General features: G+C 39.6%; 1 protein-coding gene across 1 annotated transcript in view; it reads right to left on the bottom strand.

The window, feature by feature from the left end:
• Positions 1–136: 136 nt before the first annotated feature.
• CRBN (cereblon) overlaps positions 137–18,513 on the bottom strand; it is a 32,805-nt gene continuing 14,428 nt past the window's right edge. Inside the window, exons 5-10 of the mRNA XM_019536608.1 lie at positions 14,376–14,438; positions 13,140–13,224; positions 12,332–12,447; positions 8,295–8,359; positions 6,120–6,251; positions 137–2,550 (exon numbers count right to left, since the gene is read on the bottom strand). Of these exons, the coding sequence (XP_019392153.1) occupies positions 2,367–2,550; positions 6,120–6,251; positions 8,295–8,359; positions 12,332–12,447; positions 13,140–13,224; positions 14,376–14,438 (645 nt within the window). The 3' untranslated portion in view covers positions 137–2,366. The remainder of the gene's footprint in view (positions 2,551–6,119; positions 6,252–8,294; positions 8,360–12,331; positions 12,448–13,139; positions 13,225–14,375; positions 14,439–18,513) is intronic.

Genomic DNA, 18,513 nt, shown 5'->3' with positions numbered 1-18,513 from the left:
ACCATTAATCAACAGTAAAATTAAGCTGGTGCTAAAATAACTTTTGACTGGTCTCACTTGATTGTATTAGCTTTATATTTGAATATATATACATACATACATACATACATACATACATACATACATACACACACACACACACATTAAACAGACCAAAATATGCCTATTTCATGTTCAAATGTGATCAAATAATATTAGTTTGATGTTTTACTTGAGGCCAACACCTGTGACATTTGGTATTCGCTGAAGACAATGCTCATTTTGAAAATACCACTCATCACACTTCAGCAAATGCTTAAAAGTGAAAAGCATGATTTCTCAAAAGTGCTAAGATCCACCAATCCCATTAAGGGCAATGGGCACCCCTGTGGTGGGTGGGAAGGTGGGGGGGGCGGGCAGAAATCAAACCACAACTTTTTACTAAGCTAGAGGAAAAAACCCAGATGTGATTCCAATAAGCATAGGGCAGATAATTCACACCTACTCGCTCTTTCACACTACTGCCTATCATCATTTCCATTTTTTGAAAACTTATTCTAAAAACAAGCAAAACTGTGAATGCTTTCTTTAAGAAAATGAACCATCTTTCACTCTCTCTTTGTTCAGAATGATGCTTACACTAATATTGCTTTTCACAGGTCACTGGCAAGAGAACTGCCACGAAAAACTCAATTTGATATTACTGATGTGTAGGGGATAATAAAAATCATGATAAAAGCAGAGAGCTAGGAGACTTCAAGGAACTAAACCTGAGTTACACTGTTTCTAGCTATCTAGCATAAAAGTCTCCTAATATCATGTGAAAACCTTCTTTAGCTGGAGTATAGACACCACTGCATTATCACTACAGTTATCTAGTTGAAGATGTTTGTCCTTATTTCTTTGTGGGAGAAACCTGTCAGTGCTACTAGGTAAACATGGTGCAAGGAAATGAAGCAATTCATAGTGTATAAATACAATCTGGAGCATTTCAGTATCATTTACTTTAACAACACAAGTAAGCACATATATAAGTTATCTATGATTCACTTTGAACGAATAAAGAGTAAGTGAAACATCCTCGAAAGATTTTTTAAAAAAGGAGAAATCTGTCATCTTCAGATTCTACCAAAGTGCATTCTGAAACACAGCAAAAGCTGCCTCTTTTTGGCTCCCACTTCTGTAGCACAGACGGTATCTCATAAAATTAAAAAAAAAAACAAAAAAACAACAACCTGCCTTGGATTTCTGCTTCATTTAGAAAGTTTACCCCTCCCCTCAGGAGAGAATGGTAATACACAATAAAACTGGACTTATGATATGACTAGGTTAAAAAAAAAAAAGAGGAGAAAAAACACTGAACCCAAAGTGCACCCCCCCCCGCCAAAATACAGCTTTGTGAACATTCATCAATATTACATATTTCAAATAAAAACTTAGGCAGGTATCCTAGGTAAATTAGCTTCCTAGGGAAACTGTGAACGTTAACATATTTAATAGTATTGTCTGAAGTTCATTAATGTATTATGAAAAGGAAGTGACAATGTATTTTATGTACTGGATCAACCGGTACGTTTTAAATTAATAATTTAAAATGCAAATGATTGCTAATGAACATGTCAAACATGCTATTTCAAATAACTGAGAAGGACTAAACAATTGATATAGGATTGCTTTTAAAAAAAAAGGAATTTATACAGTAGTTGCTTTAGCAGCAGGTATCAGTAAGCACATGACTTCTGCCATTTGCAGCACTGCTAATAGGAGGATGTTACCAACACAACACCAATCGGTATGAAGGTTGAGATCTTGTACTCTTTGATGCTTGTTTGGCAAAGGCTTTGAATGCAGCACAAAAGGTAAACTTGAGGGTATTTCGTGTGGATTCAAAACATGGATTTTCACCAAAAGGTACTTAAGGAAGGTGTATTACTGGAAAATATCCCACAGTGAAGAACACTGCTGCTGTTTACCATCATACATAAATCATATAGTGCTTAATGGCATCTTTATTATTTCTTCCAAATCTTTTACTTTAACTCAATAGCAATGAACATCTTCAATTATACAATACAGTAAGCAAGATTCAGAGTCACATCTTTCAGTGCCTGGCTGGCCTTCCCAGAACCACATGTACCTTCTGGTCTCTTACACTACGCTTCTCTCTCCCCAGTTGTCAAATTTTAAACGTCAACCATCAGTTCCCAACGTATCTGGACACCATAGTAACTTCTCAAGACACCACCAAATGTAATGGTGCCTCCTGTTCTGCGTCTTTCTTTTTTTAATTTTTTTTTAGTTTAAGTAAGCATTGGAAGCAGCACTGAGCAGATTCAGTTAAGAGACACTGACTGCTGCCTGTTCATTCCAAAAAGCAGGTTACAAGATTACAGGCAAAGTAATGGAGATCTGTCTTGGCCTAATTCATCCTCCATTTCTGGAATCCTAGGCAGGAGAGCAGACCGGGTTAAACCCCAAAACTTCTGAGGCGACATATCCTTTTTTGTAGCTGTGAACTTCCACCCCATGTGACTGCCGCAGATTCTGCACTGGGCTATTGTCCACGCAAACCTACCAAAAGAAAGTTTTGACAGGAGTCACATAATCATTCAAGGAAAAAAAAACAAAACATTTCAGTGAAACTGGAACATGATTAAGCAATGTGCTAAGAAGCAAATACTGGCATTAGTCTTTTTGAAAATTCAAGCCTAAGGGAGTCAGGTGCCCAATGCCCAGTGTTTCAGTGAGACTAGGAGACTAAAAATTCTGTAGTGGCCTGAAAATTTCAGTCCCAAAAGCTATTGTCTCCACAGAAAGTAAAGTATTAAATATCATTTTTAAAAGGCTTTAGCAACAGTGTCTTTAATCTGTATGGGTCAACAGAGGACTAACACGTGATGCTTCAAAAGAAGTCAATTTAATAAGCTGAAGACATGTGATGGTCACAAGGAGGTACTTCAAAGAGAGAAAACAAGGGCAAAGGGATCAAAAGTACACCTTAGTTGTACAGTCTATGATTTAGGACTCGCTCTATACAGGTGCTGAATCTAGGATTAACATCAGAAATAAGGTGTAGAAATTCAATACATCTTATTAGCTGTACTAACAGGCATCAAGTTTTAAAGTATGAACTCCTTTAGGAATTGCAAATGATTGCCTTAAGCTGGGTATAAGCTGAAACTACTTCCTTTACCTGAATTTGCTGTGGAGGAGCCCTGCAAACTGCAATTTTAACATCCAGTTGCACTGTCAATTCACGAACAACTTGACCACTTTAAATCTTCTCTGTCTTTCCCTTATTTGGCTGTGTCCCACAGGCCATTCCTGCACCTGCATGGTTCAATACGCTACCTCCTCTGAGTGGGAGCAGCACGGTTTGTTCCACCTGCAGACGCAGCCACGCTTCTTAAAATGCGTGGAATTCAAATAGCCTCAAAATTAGACCATTATCCCAGCATGACATCGTGCTCACTTAGGAGGTGATTTTTTATATAGTTTAGGCAGAAATGAACATCTTTTATATTTTGAAAATAATTTTACCGTCTGGAACAGCAGACTTATTTCACTGTAAATGTAAATCAACCTTTGAATAAAGAACGGGATATTTCTATTTTTCAATTACTAAAGCAGTTATTAATCCAGTTCGAGGATTTGTAAAGCATTCTACATAAGAACAGCTGTACATTCCTCCACATGCTTATCATGAAGGATTAGCGGAAAAGAAACATTATAACTTTTCTCTCTAGAATTTAGCCATTTATGCTACATGATTCCCCACTTAACTTGAAATGCTTTATTTGTGTTATCCAAACAAAGCTGCTCACCATGGAAATCATTACGTTGTCAGAGGTTTATGGTGGAAGTATTTTGACAGAGAAACTCTTAGGAAATAAAGATCCATTTACCTGTTATAGAAGCCAGCTTGTGTAAACATTTTTTTAAAGTTTTTTTGGTAAACACCATCTGGTGCTTAGCTCACCCTGGCCACGAACAGGCATTCCAGAAATTTGAGTAATTTTCACACCTAAAAAATGTTTTTCATATATTCATAGATGCTAGGGTCAGAAGGGACCTCAACAGATCATCAAGTCCAACCCCCTGTCTAGGCAGGAAAGAGTGTTGGGTCAGATGACCCCAGCCAGATGCCCATCCAGCCTTCTCTTGAAGACCTCCAAGATAGGGGAGAGCACCACCTCCCCTGGAAGCCCATTCCAGATTTTGGCCACACTCAACATGAAGGAGTATTTCCTGATGTCTAACCTAAATCTGCTCTCTGTCAGTTTGTAACCGTTGTTCCTTGTTACCCCAAGAGATGCTCTGGTGAACAGAGCATCTCTGATCCCTTGCTGCTACTGAATTTGTAGGCAGCTACAAGATCTCCTCTCAGCCTCCTCTCACGGAGGCTGAAGAAGTCCAGGTCCCTCAGTCTCTCCTCATAGGGCTTGCCTAACCATATGAGCAGTCTTCCTCTGGACCCTCTCGAGTCTATCAAAATCCTTCTTGAAGTACGGCGCCTAAAACTGGATGCAGCGCTCCAACTGCGGTCTGACCAATGCCGCATAGAGGGGAAGTATCACCTCCTTGCATCTATGCATCTGCTGATGCACGATAAAGTGCGGTTAGCTTTGCCGATGATGCGGTTAGCTTTGCTGATGATAGGAGAGGAAGCAGTGCAGGTGCTAGGCCTGCATCTGCCCCTTGTGCTTTCCAGTACCAGTCTACAGGAGGAGAGTTGAGCAATTAGACAAAGCCCCTGTACGTTATGCAGACCAGTTCCTCTACAAGTCTGCTTCCACGCCTGCTAGCTTTTAAATCACTGCAGGGGTGGAAAGGGAAAACTGGCTGGGCTAGGAATTGAGCTTGGGGACAACCTCCCTGGTCCTGCTGACTTGGCAATCCCCATCCCTGCTAGCCCAGCTGGCAGGGTGGCAAGGCTGAAGCCTTCCTGAGCCCAGTGCTGCCCACTAAGTAGTTCCTGGTTACAGAGCAGAGGGGCAGTAACAGTGGTGGCTGCTCTGCTTTACTCCCCTCTCCTCCCTTCCTGGATCAGATTTTTTTTCCCTTTGCAATTTTTCAGACCAGATGAATAACACGACACAGCTCTGAGGCTAAGTACACCCAAAATTATACTTGGTGTTTTGGGTCAGGCTAAATAGACAGAATATCAAAAGGTAAATGGAGGAGAGAAGAAAGACAGGAAAATGTGTCTACCAACCAAACTGATTCTGGTAAACATTTTTTTTGAAACCTTGATAAGTAAGTGACTGGAGTTTCCAGACAATACTACCAATAACAGATCCTTAGCATGAATTACAGAAAGCATTCAGTAGATATTATTTGGGTAAATAAAATAATTCTTCAAAAAACAGTTTTTAAAAAGAGATAAAACGGATGAGTGGTTTAAATAGCTCAAGAGAAAAATCACGGATCTTTTGAAACTTTGAGATTTAAAAGGAATGTTTCATTTACCTTCCTGTTCATTAAGACTAGGGGCAGAAGTCACACAAACTGGTAAGTGACTGCAAACCAGCTCAGAACTATAACACAACAAAAGTTCAGTGCACATAAACTGCTTTCAAAATGGTTGAAACCAGTTTAAAGTAAACCTAGATGGATGTAGTAGCAGACTTAACTGATTTAGGTTAAATTGCTTTACTGAACTTCTGTCCCAGATGCCCTCCAAATTCAAGTTAACTCTCAGTCCCCCCCCGCATCCCAGGATGCTTTGCACCTCCCTCGCAGGGTGGGCAAGCTAGCCTTGACCCAAGCTGCCTGCTCCAGCTGAGCAGGAAGGTGTGTTCTCGACCCCCAGGTTCTGGCCTGGGCCACTGCAGACATGTGGTTGCATTTCTGGAATCAGAATGAATGTCTGTTCACTTGCTTATCAGTTCAATATAGGCAGCTTAGACTAAATCTGTGAAGACCGAACTGATTCAGCCTTGGGCTTTTTGACTGTCTGTACTTCACCTTCCAGTAATTAAATGACTAAATAGGAATTTAAAAAAAAAAAAGTCACAGTATCCATAGGCAGGGATAAATTTAAAACAGAATTATGAATTGCTCCTATTTGCTAGAGAGACTTCTGAAGTATATTTCATAATACCAGAGTATATTATTAATAGAATGAAATGCTGTATTACCCAGGAAACCAGCTGTGCTCTGTAGAAGGTCGGCCATTCAGATTCAGGTTGCAGGCTTTATACACTGTAAGTGTTTCGTGGATATATCCATGAGGATTTACATATGCAGCCATAGGCCCACATAGAGACAAACTGCAACAGATAAGAGAGTCAGTAGTGTACTTTCATAGCTTCCAAGACAGATCACAATACAAAAATCAGAGTTTGTGTTTTGGAAATAAAAACAACTCTAATTAGCAGTAGCATAATTAGGGCAGGGTAAGTGGGGCAGCAGCCCCAGGAGCTGACTACCAGAGGTCCCTAGAATCACCCCAACAGGGAGCCTATGCTAGGGTAGGGGCACCCCTGTGCTAGCCCACCTAGCTATAGGAACTGGACAGCTTCATCAAACTGTACGTTTTGGGGGTGGGGGGCAAATGGGCAAAACTGAATGATGCTCCCCTGTTGGAGTCTTTGCTGCTTTGCTGGAGTCAGGACAGCCCTGAACCCAATACATATATATGGGGGGAGAGGGGGCTGTGGGAAGAGGGAATGGGCACCAGGATCAGCTCCCATGGATCACGGCCACGGGGCTACTGCCACTGGAGTTGATGCTACTGCTGCCAGGGTAGGTAAGACTTCCATTCTCTTCTTCCATGGACCCTCCGACTCAACCCCTGGTCTACATATCAGACATATACAGATCAGCATGTCTTTAGCTCCTCTGCCCACCCCCAGCTCTGCTAATTAGAATCAAACTAGAGGGAAAAAAATGAAATTCTTCAGTTTCCAAATGCAATACAAACTGCATAACAAAACTACCCAATCTGCTTGCAGAAAAGATTTATTGAGTTAAAAGTCTTAAAAACACAATGAAAACAGACCTTTATTAATTTAAGAGATTATTATCATTAATAGTTACCAACTTTTGGCTAAGTTTCATTCCAACCCTAAAAACTTTTGTCAGGGCTACTGGGAGCAAGTCCAATTTTGACTACCTGTTTGATATGGGCTCCTAAGCAAATGCACGTGTTTGCCTGAACAAGAATTAAAAAAAAGTATTACAACTTTAGTAAAATAAACTTGTGCTTTAGTGAGCCTTGAATCAGTGCCCGTATTTGTTCAAGATGACAAGTTATTAACTGCAGGGCTGACAGAAGATTAGCATGGAAAATACCTCACCTCAGAGACATGTAGCTTGTTAACAAAAACTAAATACAAAATAATTTATCATGTACTTTTACCAACTACCACCAAATATCACCTTCCACTTCAAATAAATAGCATTCTCTTTATTTTGCCTTTAAATATGAGCAATGAGTGAAAATATGTCTAACACTTATATTAGTTTCAAGTCTTTAAACTGGGAATTAACAAGTATCAACCCAGCAGAACCTAAGGGTTCTGGGATCCATCATTTAATTGGCAGATAAGAAATGGGTTTCAATTACCACAGCAGCTTCTTATCTTACTGATAAAGAACAACCATGGAGAATCTTACTTTGTTAAATGGAGAAATCGTTTAAAACTTCACATTACTGTACACGATAGACAGATATAGTTATCCAAGATGAAGCTGGAGACAAGACCACGCAGAAATGGAAATATTTTTGAAAAAGTACTACACCGACATGGTTAACTACTGAGGACATTGGCAGCTCATGAATATAAAAGGAATGCATTGCATAGTACAACATTTTAGATTCTTCTGATAAGAATTTCTTATATCAGAATACACAAACTGTATTCAGTAGCTCCAAGTCACTGCTCATTAAAATGCAGAAATGAAGTATTTTGCAGACCTGCAACGGGAATTTTTTCCTATTTCTTCCACATCAAGTTCATGAGACTCAAGATATTACAGGAGATGCATAAAAATTCTTATTCCCCAAATTGTCACAGAAGATAACCTTCCTGTAAGTTTTTAAACTGCACCATAATTGTAATTTTAAAAGTTCATTATGTGGACTGGCTGACATCTGGGTTTGCTGAATTCTGTTCAAAAACAAAACTTTATGTTATCTGCTTTTTGTGTACATTTACTGATCATCTCAAAATGTCTTCAAAAGAAAAAAAACATGACCATGGGAGTTTGGGGGAAAGCAACAGTAAGAATACATATCCAATTTTCCTTCGCTGAAACACGGATATAACCTAACGACTGAGTGCCTTTCAGAGTGGAGGTTAACAACTCACCTGAATATTTCATTTTTGGTTGTTATTTCTGTGTCTTGACACTGCTTACAACAAAGAGACGTACACTTAAAAGGAAAAACAAACAAGAAAACTTCAGTCATTTTCAGATATTCAACAGCACTGGAGGAATCACAACTTTTTCGTAATAAAAAAAGAAAAAGGTTTTTGGCTATGAAAGTCTAAGAAAATCCATAACCTGAAACTCTGGATATACAAGTAATTTTCATTTGCTCAAAAGCATGTTGTAAATTAAAATATATCGATTTTTTTCCCCCCTCTAAACATTTTTGACAGACTGTCACCTATAATTTCTAGGTAGTAAACCCTGCAAAAACAATTTCTCTCAAATATCACCTAGAAAATAAACATTTAAATGAATTTATTATAAACTTTATACAGATGTTTATTCCTAGGATGCAAAATATAAACTTTTAAAATGTTGTCAGTGAAACGGTTTTAAAAAATGTCTGGAATAAACTGTTACTTCAAGAATTTTCCTTTGGAAAAGTCTCTGGCTGAACACTTTTTAACAATTTAATTACACCCCAGGTTGGACTTCTGATCCAAAATAAATTCCGACTCCCTATCTTCATTTATACGCGCTACCCAAATGCATCTGCTTCTAGCCTCACTTTATCTTATTTTCTCTATCCTGCTCATTTCAACTTCTTGCTGGTTTCGTCTCCGCCTCTTGCCTTTGCTGGTATTTTTTGTGAGGCATTTTAGATCTCAAGCGTCCTGCTACAGCAGGGGTGGGCAAAATGCGGCCCACCAGGCCATTCTATCCGACCCCTGGGGCCCCTAAAAAATTTAGAAAATTAATATTTGTCTGCCCTTGGCTACCTATCACGCGGGCCTCGATGCCTTGCCAAAACTCAGTAAATGCACTCCACCCGAAAAAAAATCGCTCACCCCTGTGCTATAGAGTTCTTCAAGATGCACATACAAAAAACACTAAAAAAGAAGAGCGGGCTATTAATCAATAGCGGGCTAACTGCCCTTACCTCCCTTCAAATCCTTTTTCAAATGCACTTTTTCTTTACCTATCTTTCCCACCTCTACCCCTGTGGCATCTTCTGTAGCTCTATCAGTCAGCCAAACTTGGTTTAAAATTATTATACTGTCAAGCTGCAGAAACATCCTCCCCCAGACCTCACCTACACATTTCCTTAATTTTACTTTGTCTTCCCTTCTTATCTACCTCTTTCTGATGCCTCAGTCTATGCCAGTATGATTTATACTCTGTGTGTACAAGGAAAAAGCATACACATGATGCATTTTTATATAAATAGTAAATTATGGTTAATTGCTTATAATAAAATAAATCATCCAGGTTATACCTGTAAACTCCATAACAAGTGCAAAACATTTCATTTGCATCAAATGCCAAAAAAGCAATGGACCGGATCCTAATCTCAGTTACATCACTGTAAAAATCAGGCTCAAAAGCTGTTAAATACATCTTCGTAGAGCAAAGCAAATTGCATGTTCAAAAAAATCAGAGCCCTCTTCAACAAATTAAATGCCTGTTTTAACAGACTGTACGTTACCAAATTAAATGCTATTTGGAGAAAGAGTTATCCACTTGGCAGTCTCATCACTGCAAATAATACAGCAATAGTTAAAAAGATTCATATAATAGTTTCCCACCCTGGGCCAGCACAGACATCTCTTAACACATCTACAACTCTAGGGAAGGAAAAACAGTCAGCGTTTATATTGTATGAGAGCAACTCAAGTTTCCTAGTATGTTTTGGGGGCAAACCATACTGTACTATCTTGCAGATGAACAAATCTGGGAAACTGCCTGATCAGTAAATGAGAGCATTTTAACAATTCCAGAACCAGGAAGGAGATGATCACACTGTTATGTGATGACAGAAGCCTCGCTGGAAAATAGAAGGTCCCGAATTCTCCTTTACTCTATGCATATCTTTTAGGTCTTTCATGAGAAGTTAGTGCACGTGGAAAGCACAAGACTGACAGCTTTATCTTCTTTTGGCCACAGATCAGGAATATCATAGGCAGTAATAATACAAGCTTCCCCTGCTCTGCCTCCAACAAATAAACTACGACTTTGATCGAGTAAGCTTCTCTACTGGTTGAAAAAAAAAAATAGCTTGGTTTCTACAACCACTCTTATGACTAATGAGCAAGGAACGCTTACTCATTAGTAGGGCCTGGTTAAAAATCATGGGCCCAACTCACTAGTATTGTAGCCCAATTATAGAGGGGGCCGCCATTTTCATGCCCAGATTGTGGCTCCCCCTCCCACTATGATTGGAATGGGGGGAGCCTTGGAGTGGCCGCTGCCCCTGCTACCCACACGGGAGCCCTGCTGGGGCAGCACCGAGCACTTCCCTCCTGCTGCCTGCCTGGTGATGCACGGCCTTGCTGGCTGGGGCTGGGACTGGGACTGAGTGCTGCACAGGCACCCCCAGGGCTATGAAGCCATCGTGTTTTGCAAAAATATCACGATATGGCCGCTTGCCGGGAAACTCTCCGGCAAGCAGCCATGTCGTGGTATTTCATTGCAAATTGTATTTTTCATGAAAAATGCAAAATTGAGATTTAAACCAGGCTCTATTCGTTAGGAACTGGACTGACTACTATTCATGCTGGCCTCCACTCAGTAATCAAATGGGGAAACACTCCAAATGCCATTAGCAATCTCTTGAACAAGCGGTCCATAACAGTCGCAAACTACTTAATTAATGGCTTTAACTATAGGTATGTCTTTTCTTTGGAACTGTCAAATCTAGTATTAGAAATGCTGTATACTATGTGTGGCAACACTTTCCAACTACTCAGGATAAGGCTGCTATCTTGGTCAGAAGTATTAGTTTCAAGGGCCATATCATAAGTAATACTGTACATTTCTATATAATGTTAAGTCTGATTAAATATATGGCTTAAGCTCTTTTGACACTGAAATAGTACCGAGTCTAGAAAAGAACAGCATTTGGACTTCATTTTAAATCTGCCTTTTGTTACCCCATCTACATTTCTTTAACAGAATTAAAAACTGAAAAGAGATTGCTGGGCTCAGAAACTACAAAAGTGAAGTGGTCAAATGGCAAAGTAATAGCTCCTTCAAATGCTAAATTACATGAGAAAAATAATGTAGTTTGCATAATTAGAAGGCTGTTTTATACTGAGCTTCAGAACTATATTGCATACTCATAATCCAATTTGATTTACGCACACCGTACTAAAAAAATTAGTCTGTAATGTTAAAATAAAACATACCAGGGTCTGTGTATGTGGAAAGGACAGCACTCTTCCAATTACTGTATGCCACATTTTTAAAGCATTAGCTACTTTGCCATTGGGCCACTTACCTATAGCCACTCCAGTGTTACATGATCTAGGTTAAATTTCAGGTCCAGAAAACATAGGTAACAAGGATGAGAAGGCAAATTTTCAATCATCTGATAATACTCCTATTTTCAAACAACATTTTAAGGTAAAAATCCAATGTTTATTTAGCTTTGCCATTACTACAGGGATATACCAAACATTAAAAAGCAAATAAATCTATCCAATTTATTACACTGTGATACTTAATTACCTAGTATTATACTGTGCATTCTGATCCAGTATTTTTGCCCAGAGCAGGGGGGTTCAACTCAAATGATTTTTCTAGCTCCCTTCCAGCCCTTAATTTCTATGATATGATTCTATGATATGACTCTGGAAGGAACTGTAGCAGCTGTATTAGGCTTGTAGCACCACCTCTTGGTTAGAAGAGTAGAAGAAAGTGTTGGAAGATAATTTTCAATGCACAACTGTCACATATCAAAGTTGAATATGGGTTAAAAATATTAAACCGTTACCTCTTTGCTGAACCTAGCATACCAGCCAGCTTCGACTGAACATATTTTCTTTCTGAGGAAGCTCCTTAAAGGTAAGAGAGACATTCCTCAAACCAGACTCTTATAATACAACTTACCAAAATGTTCTTTTAGATTACACAAACTACTGTTGTTAAAAAGCAACAGACTTAAGAGAGTCTGAAAAGTAAGGGAGATACTTACTTTATTCATAATATCTAATTCACACCGTAGACGCTGAATTGCACTCCCTATTTTAAGCAGTTGAATACGTAATGCATCATCAATTGGCAGGCAAGCAGCCACTCTGTAAGAAAAATCTGGAAGAAAAACACCACCACTCTTACATTTTAAGAAATAAATAAAACTAATGCCTGCGTTTAATTTGGTCATCATTATATCTGCATTACTTCCCTTTCTGCAAGTGGATAACATAGTTCTAATAAGAAAATGCACATTAATTGCTGCTGACTCTAATAATAACAATATGCATCTAAGTGCTACCTCACAAGAAAGGTAAAGTATTTTCTGTATACATTCTTTTTGGTGGGTTGCTTTTTCAAATTTGTACCCAAACCCAATCCAACAACAGTTATAAGTCCCATTAATTATGCAATTAAGAGATTTTGATTTTAAAAATTAAAATAAATTCAGGAATCAGTTGCTTTTATCCAGGAACTGGAAGTGACATGGGCTCAAGCTACTTGACCTGAACCATAAAAGCGGTGGTAGACCACAGGAAAAGAGGATAAGTATCAGCGTGGCATACACACAGAGTCTCATCTTACCCTGACAGTGAATTTGAAATCTGGAGATTCCAGCCATCAGAGCATTCGTTTAGTGTGATTTATAAGAAAGTAAGCGCTGAAATATTTTGTATTAACCTGCAAACATGTTTTCAGTATATACAATTTCTTCTCAGTAATATTCCTGGGCTATTAAACAGGAAAAAATATTGTCACTACATTTAACAAAATCAACTGAAAAGCAAATAGCTGTCATTTTACAGTACCTATTGGATTTGATGGAAGAGATTCATCTTTAAGATTTTCATCCCACTCATGTAATTGCCTCTTGACTCTTTCCATCAGGGTTTCCTTTTGTTAGAAGAAAAGCCTAATTTAAATACACAGAAATGTCTGTTTTCTTAAAAAAAAAAAAAAGCAAAATTGGAAGTAAGTTATCTGCTCTAAATGGACGCTAGCTCTTAAAAAAGTTACGACAACTGCAGTTTAACTACATGCCTACGTTATTTTAAACTGAGTAGCAGAGATGGCTGGCCAATGAATGGAACATCCACAAATAGCTGCCATCCTAATGATTAGGGCACTTACCTGGGAGGTGGAAACTAAATTTCAGTGCCCTCGCCTGCCTGTTTCAGGCCCTGTATTTGAATCTAAGTCTCCCCCTACCCCTTTATATAAGGTAGAACAGCTGCAATGTAAGAAACAGAAACCAATCTCAGAAAAGCAAACAGCCGGGTCATCCTACCGGAATATGGGAGACGGGAGTGCAAGTCTCTGGCCTGAATCAAGTAGAGAGCCTTGATCCTGTTTCCCATTTCCTGGCCCTAGCCACCAGGCTAGTGAGTATTCTGGAGTGAAAATTTCACTTACTCTCTATCCTTGTTCAAATTCCATTAACTTCAATTGGGCCAAGATTTCACACCTGGAGGAGCGTGGTAAGAACTCGCTTTGGTATAGCTAAGGTGCTTCTCAACATCCAAATACTACTTAGGTTCAAGTGACTCGATATAAAATTGAACAAACTCTTCTGGAAGAAAAGGGTATAACTGCCTTAGCACTCATTTGTTATTAAAAAACAAACAAACAAACCGTTAGGCTGAACCCTTAAATACTGCACTAGTTAGTAGCAGTTTGACTGTTATGCCTAGAAAACATAACATTGTAACTCAGCCCCTTAATAGTATGAGGCTTGGGAGGGGAAAAGGACAGCTCACAGGCTTATGTTAAAGAAGCCTACAGATACTCAAAAAACTTGAATCAAAATCCAAGCTACTGATTTGGAAGTAAACAAAAATTACTCTCTCTCTCTCTCATATTGTTGCACTAAATATTCACCATTTTGCTAAGTTTACTTTAGAATGGTTATGTCGTCCATCCTAAAAAGTTTTGTTAAGTCTGAAGTCAGCACCAAAATGAAACTAAAAATCAGATATTTTTTCAGTTCCTAATAATGAACTACTCAAATGCAGAAAACAGATTGTGGATTCCTGGTTTATACTTACAGCGTCGTATAAAGAATAGAGCCATGGAGGCCAAGATGTCAAACTAGCACAGTGAAACTTCCTCTGGAACAGAAAACAGTTTAATTTTTAAACAAAAAGATTTTACTCATTGAACTGTACAAGCAAATACAAAGAGGAAGATAATCTGTGAAGGAACCTGTTTATTTAAAAAGGTTGTGAATTGTTTTAGTCAAAACAAGCTACACCGTGGATTTATCAGCACTCTTCTAAAGGTTGCAAAACACCTGGTAAATACATTGTCTATAGACTTGCAAATGAAGAAAGTGAGGAAGATAGCTGAAATTTCTTTTAATGACAAAAACCCCCAAAACAAACCAATAAGCAAGGCACCTTCAACTAGAAATCTCAACACATGTACAAAATTAAAAGGAGATGTACATAGTTCACTTATTCCTTAGTCTCCTGTCATTTTCTGCAATCACTTGTTCAGACTTTAAAATGGTTTTTCCTCTCTAGCTGCTATATGAATGATGCCCTCCACTAATTGGGAAACTGACTGACTACGCAGAGTACAGCATGAAACTAAACATTATATCATCAGGCCTTGTTAAATGCACAACTTCAAAAAAAAAACCCCATGGAAAATCATGAGCTATACACCAGCAGCTACGGTCATCTGTCATAGCTCTACTGACATCAACACCATACAAATGAAGATAGTTTTGTTTTAAAGAATTAGCAATGGAAGTGTTACTTGTAAAAACCGCAGATAAAAATAGTTGAAAAGAAGTGTGATTTTAGGTTGCCAGTGTCCTCAAAAGACTAATTAACTAAACAAAAATATTTATGTTCAAGCCTAAACCTGAACCCAGATGTCTAGAGTCTAGCAAGGTGATCCTGAGACTGCTCTCCCCAGAATAAACCAGTTATGGAATAAGGATAATTTATTTTAAATTAAAAAAAACCCAACAACAACAAAACTATCTAGTCATGAGTGCAATTGCTCACACACTGGCTGAAAATTAGAAATGATTCCTGTACCTATCTAAATATTTTCTCACTAAATATTTTCAAGAATGCATACCAATACCAGTCCTATTCCCCATCTAACAGAAACCTATTACGCAACGTAGGGATTTTAGTATTGTAGCTAAGTTTAATTAAGTAGGGTGCAAAAATATTAAGAGCATCTGGAAAACTAAGTTTAGAAATGAAGAAGGGAAACGTTTCTCAGAAGAGGCAGAAATTATAATTATTTACTGAAGACAGGATTCCCTTGACTGAACCTTATAACAAATAACCATGTAGAGGACAGGGATAAAGCAAAATACCGCAGCAAGTTGAAATCAATGGAGCTATACCAATTCATACCAGCTATGACAGGTATACATACGGAGTGAGCCTGTGTACTCTCAGTTCTTCCCACAAATTTCGTTATAACTACTGCATTACCATATATCACTGGTTGTTGGATAAATTCTCCTTTATGAACAGTTTTTGTACTCGATCTTAATTCAGTGGGGAAACTGCTTAAGAGTTTTGCAGCCCTTTGACTTCCTAGAGAACAAAAATACCCCCATTTTTCCCAGTATTTCATGACTCGCAACACATTTTTGTTCACTAATAATTCCACGCTTACTGAAGAAAAAATGAAAAATACAAATAATCCTAAATAATTCTTGAACATGTTGGGAAATTAAAATAACACAGGTTGGAAGCTATGTGGCACTCCAAAATCACTTCTGGAGGCAACTCAGTGGAGAGCTAAGGTTTGAATACTACCTAATGATCCCTTGCCCTTTCTCTATATGTGAATCTTTGCTCACACTATATTGTTCCTAAACCAGGGCTTGCAGGGCCCACGAGACAAGGCAAGTGTGTTATGGAAGATTATAATGCGACCAGCAGGGGTGTGCGAAATGGGCCGTATCTGATTTGGATTCAGCCCAAATCCAGGACAGTGCTTTGATTCATTGATTCGGATCACTGTCCCCAATTCCATTGGGCTGAATCTGAATCTGAAGATTCAGTGCTGATTTGGAGAATCAGCAATCCGGTCATAGACACAGCTTTAAATGTTTTTTCTACATACCTTGAGGTACCAGGCGCAGCTCGTGAATGTTGTGATGCTGGGGCGGATGAAGCGTCCTACAGGAGCATGGGGAACCCTCCACCGTGTGCTCAGCACCGAACCAAGGAGCGGACCACAAGTACTTCCAGTCCACTTTTGGGTCTGCCAGGGAGCGCACTGGGAGGCCCCCCTGGCTCCGCAATCAGCTGCGGGGAACTCCGGGTGCCCCCCCAGACCCAGGAGGCACCAGTCACTGAGCTGGCAGGGTATGTGGGGAGGCCTCCCAGCACACTCAGAAGTGGACTGAAAAATGCTTGTGGTCCGCTTCTATGTCTGCTGCCGAGCGCACAGAGGAGCCCCCCATGCTTCTGTGGGACGCTCCATGTGCCCCAGCATCACAGCGTTCATGAGCCACCTGCTACTCCGAGGTGTTTAGAAAAAACATTTAAAGATTTGTCTGTGGTTGAATCGTCGAATCTTTCCGAACCAATTCAAGGGTTCTGAGAGATGAAATGGTTTCCTGATTCGATTCGGATTCGGAGATTCGGCCACCAAATCAAATCAACGACTGAAGCTTCACACAGCCCTAATGACCAGCTATAGGAATTTTATCACTAACCAGTACAGGTGCAAAAATCTGGCCCCATCTCTCATCTTTCGCCTTTCCAAACGTTTAGGTATTCTGTTAAAACCCTGAAGAAAACTACGCCTAGACAAACAGCAGCAGTTCCCAATGTAAAAGCTCACACTTCCCCTCTTATCGACGTTGATGAGTTGCCTACAATATCCTGTTAATCTCACTGAGATGAACTCAGCAACTCTAAGTGAATTTTCAGCTCTTACACACCTAAGCCACATGTGAAACTATCCCAGGTCAACATTTCAAAGGCTCTGCTATAATATGCCAGCAAAAGTATTTCTAGTGTCCACACTACTGCCTCTGACCAAAATAAATTATGCTGGCAAAAATGCAGCTCTGCTGTTATGTGTGTATCTACACCTACAGTATAACTGTATCTGCCATGAATCTCAACACAGCAGCACACCTGCAGATGGCCAATATTTCTGAAGTGTCAAAACATGTGTCAATATGCCCTTTCATTTACTCACAAAGACTGTCGTATCCCAGCAATGGAACTTCCTGCAGCATTCGTCTTCTGAAGCTTTCTCACCAACACCAGCCTAATGAAGTTCCATTATTTTAATGCAAACTTTTCAGTCAACCAAAAGCTATACTACTTTTTAAAAAGATTTATTTGCTCATGAACTGTCGCTGGAAGGGCTCCCTATCATTTAGTGGATCCTCGGAAAAAAGCGATAGGTTCCCAGGATGTGTAGCTGGTGAAGAGCAATGTGAAGAGAGCTACTTCTCAAACTACAATCTGCTTAATTCCACTGCTGTCTGCTCAACTTGTTTTTTCACTGCAAATAAGACCTCTCCTACTGGTTTCCAAAAGAGAAGCAAAGGTAGTAGAAAGACAGGTGCCTACCTCTTTCAGCAGAGAAGGGGCAAGATCCAAGCACAGAGGACTTCCTCTGTGAGAAAGTATGAATTGAGATAAAGCAGGGGCATTGTACGTCAGGGTAAGACAGGGCCTTACTAAAACATCTACATCCCACCTTGCCAAAGCCAATATTACTGCTCTCAAATTAGCACTAAAATTCAAACAACCTACACTAAATAACAGAATTTGCAGTTCTCTACTGCAGGGGTTAGCAACATACAGCCCATGGGTCAGATCCAGCCCATAAAGCTCGACAGTTTTGCCTGTGCCCAACTTCAGCAGCCATTTTGTTTTTAGCCAGTTTCAGCGCCCAAACCACTGAATCCGAATGGGAGACCAAGAAAAAGCTCCAAAATGAAATGAAAGCATCCGAAACGTTTTGGAAAATTTAGGAGTTTCGGAACCAGGCTTGCAGGGAAACAGGCTTAGAAGAGAGAAGGGGGGTAAGGACCGCTCTGATATCGACATCTCTAGCCAGCCAGTGCCCGTGATCAGTCCTGAGGTTCCTTCCAATCCTAGTGCTCTGGGGGAGGCAGGGCAGCCTGCTGTCATCATGTGCACAGACCCAGGGGCCCGCACTCCCCCAGGAGGAGTCTAGCAC

This window comes from Crocodylus porosus, unplaced genomic scaffold (assembly GCF_001723895.1).
Source record: "Crocodylus porosus isolate Cpor-Errol unplaced genomic scaffold, CroPor_comp1, whole genome shotgun sequence".
Classification (NCBI taxonomy): Eukaryota; Metazoa; Chordata; order Crocodylia; family Crocodylidae; genus Crocodylus; species Crocodylus porosus.
This window is presented reverse-complemented; position numbering and strand designations above follow the sequence as displayed.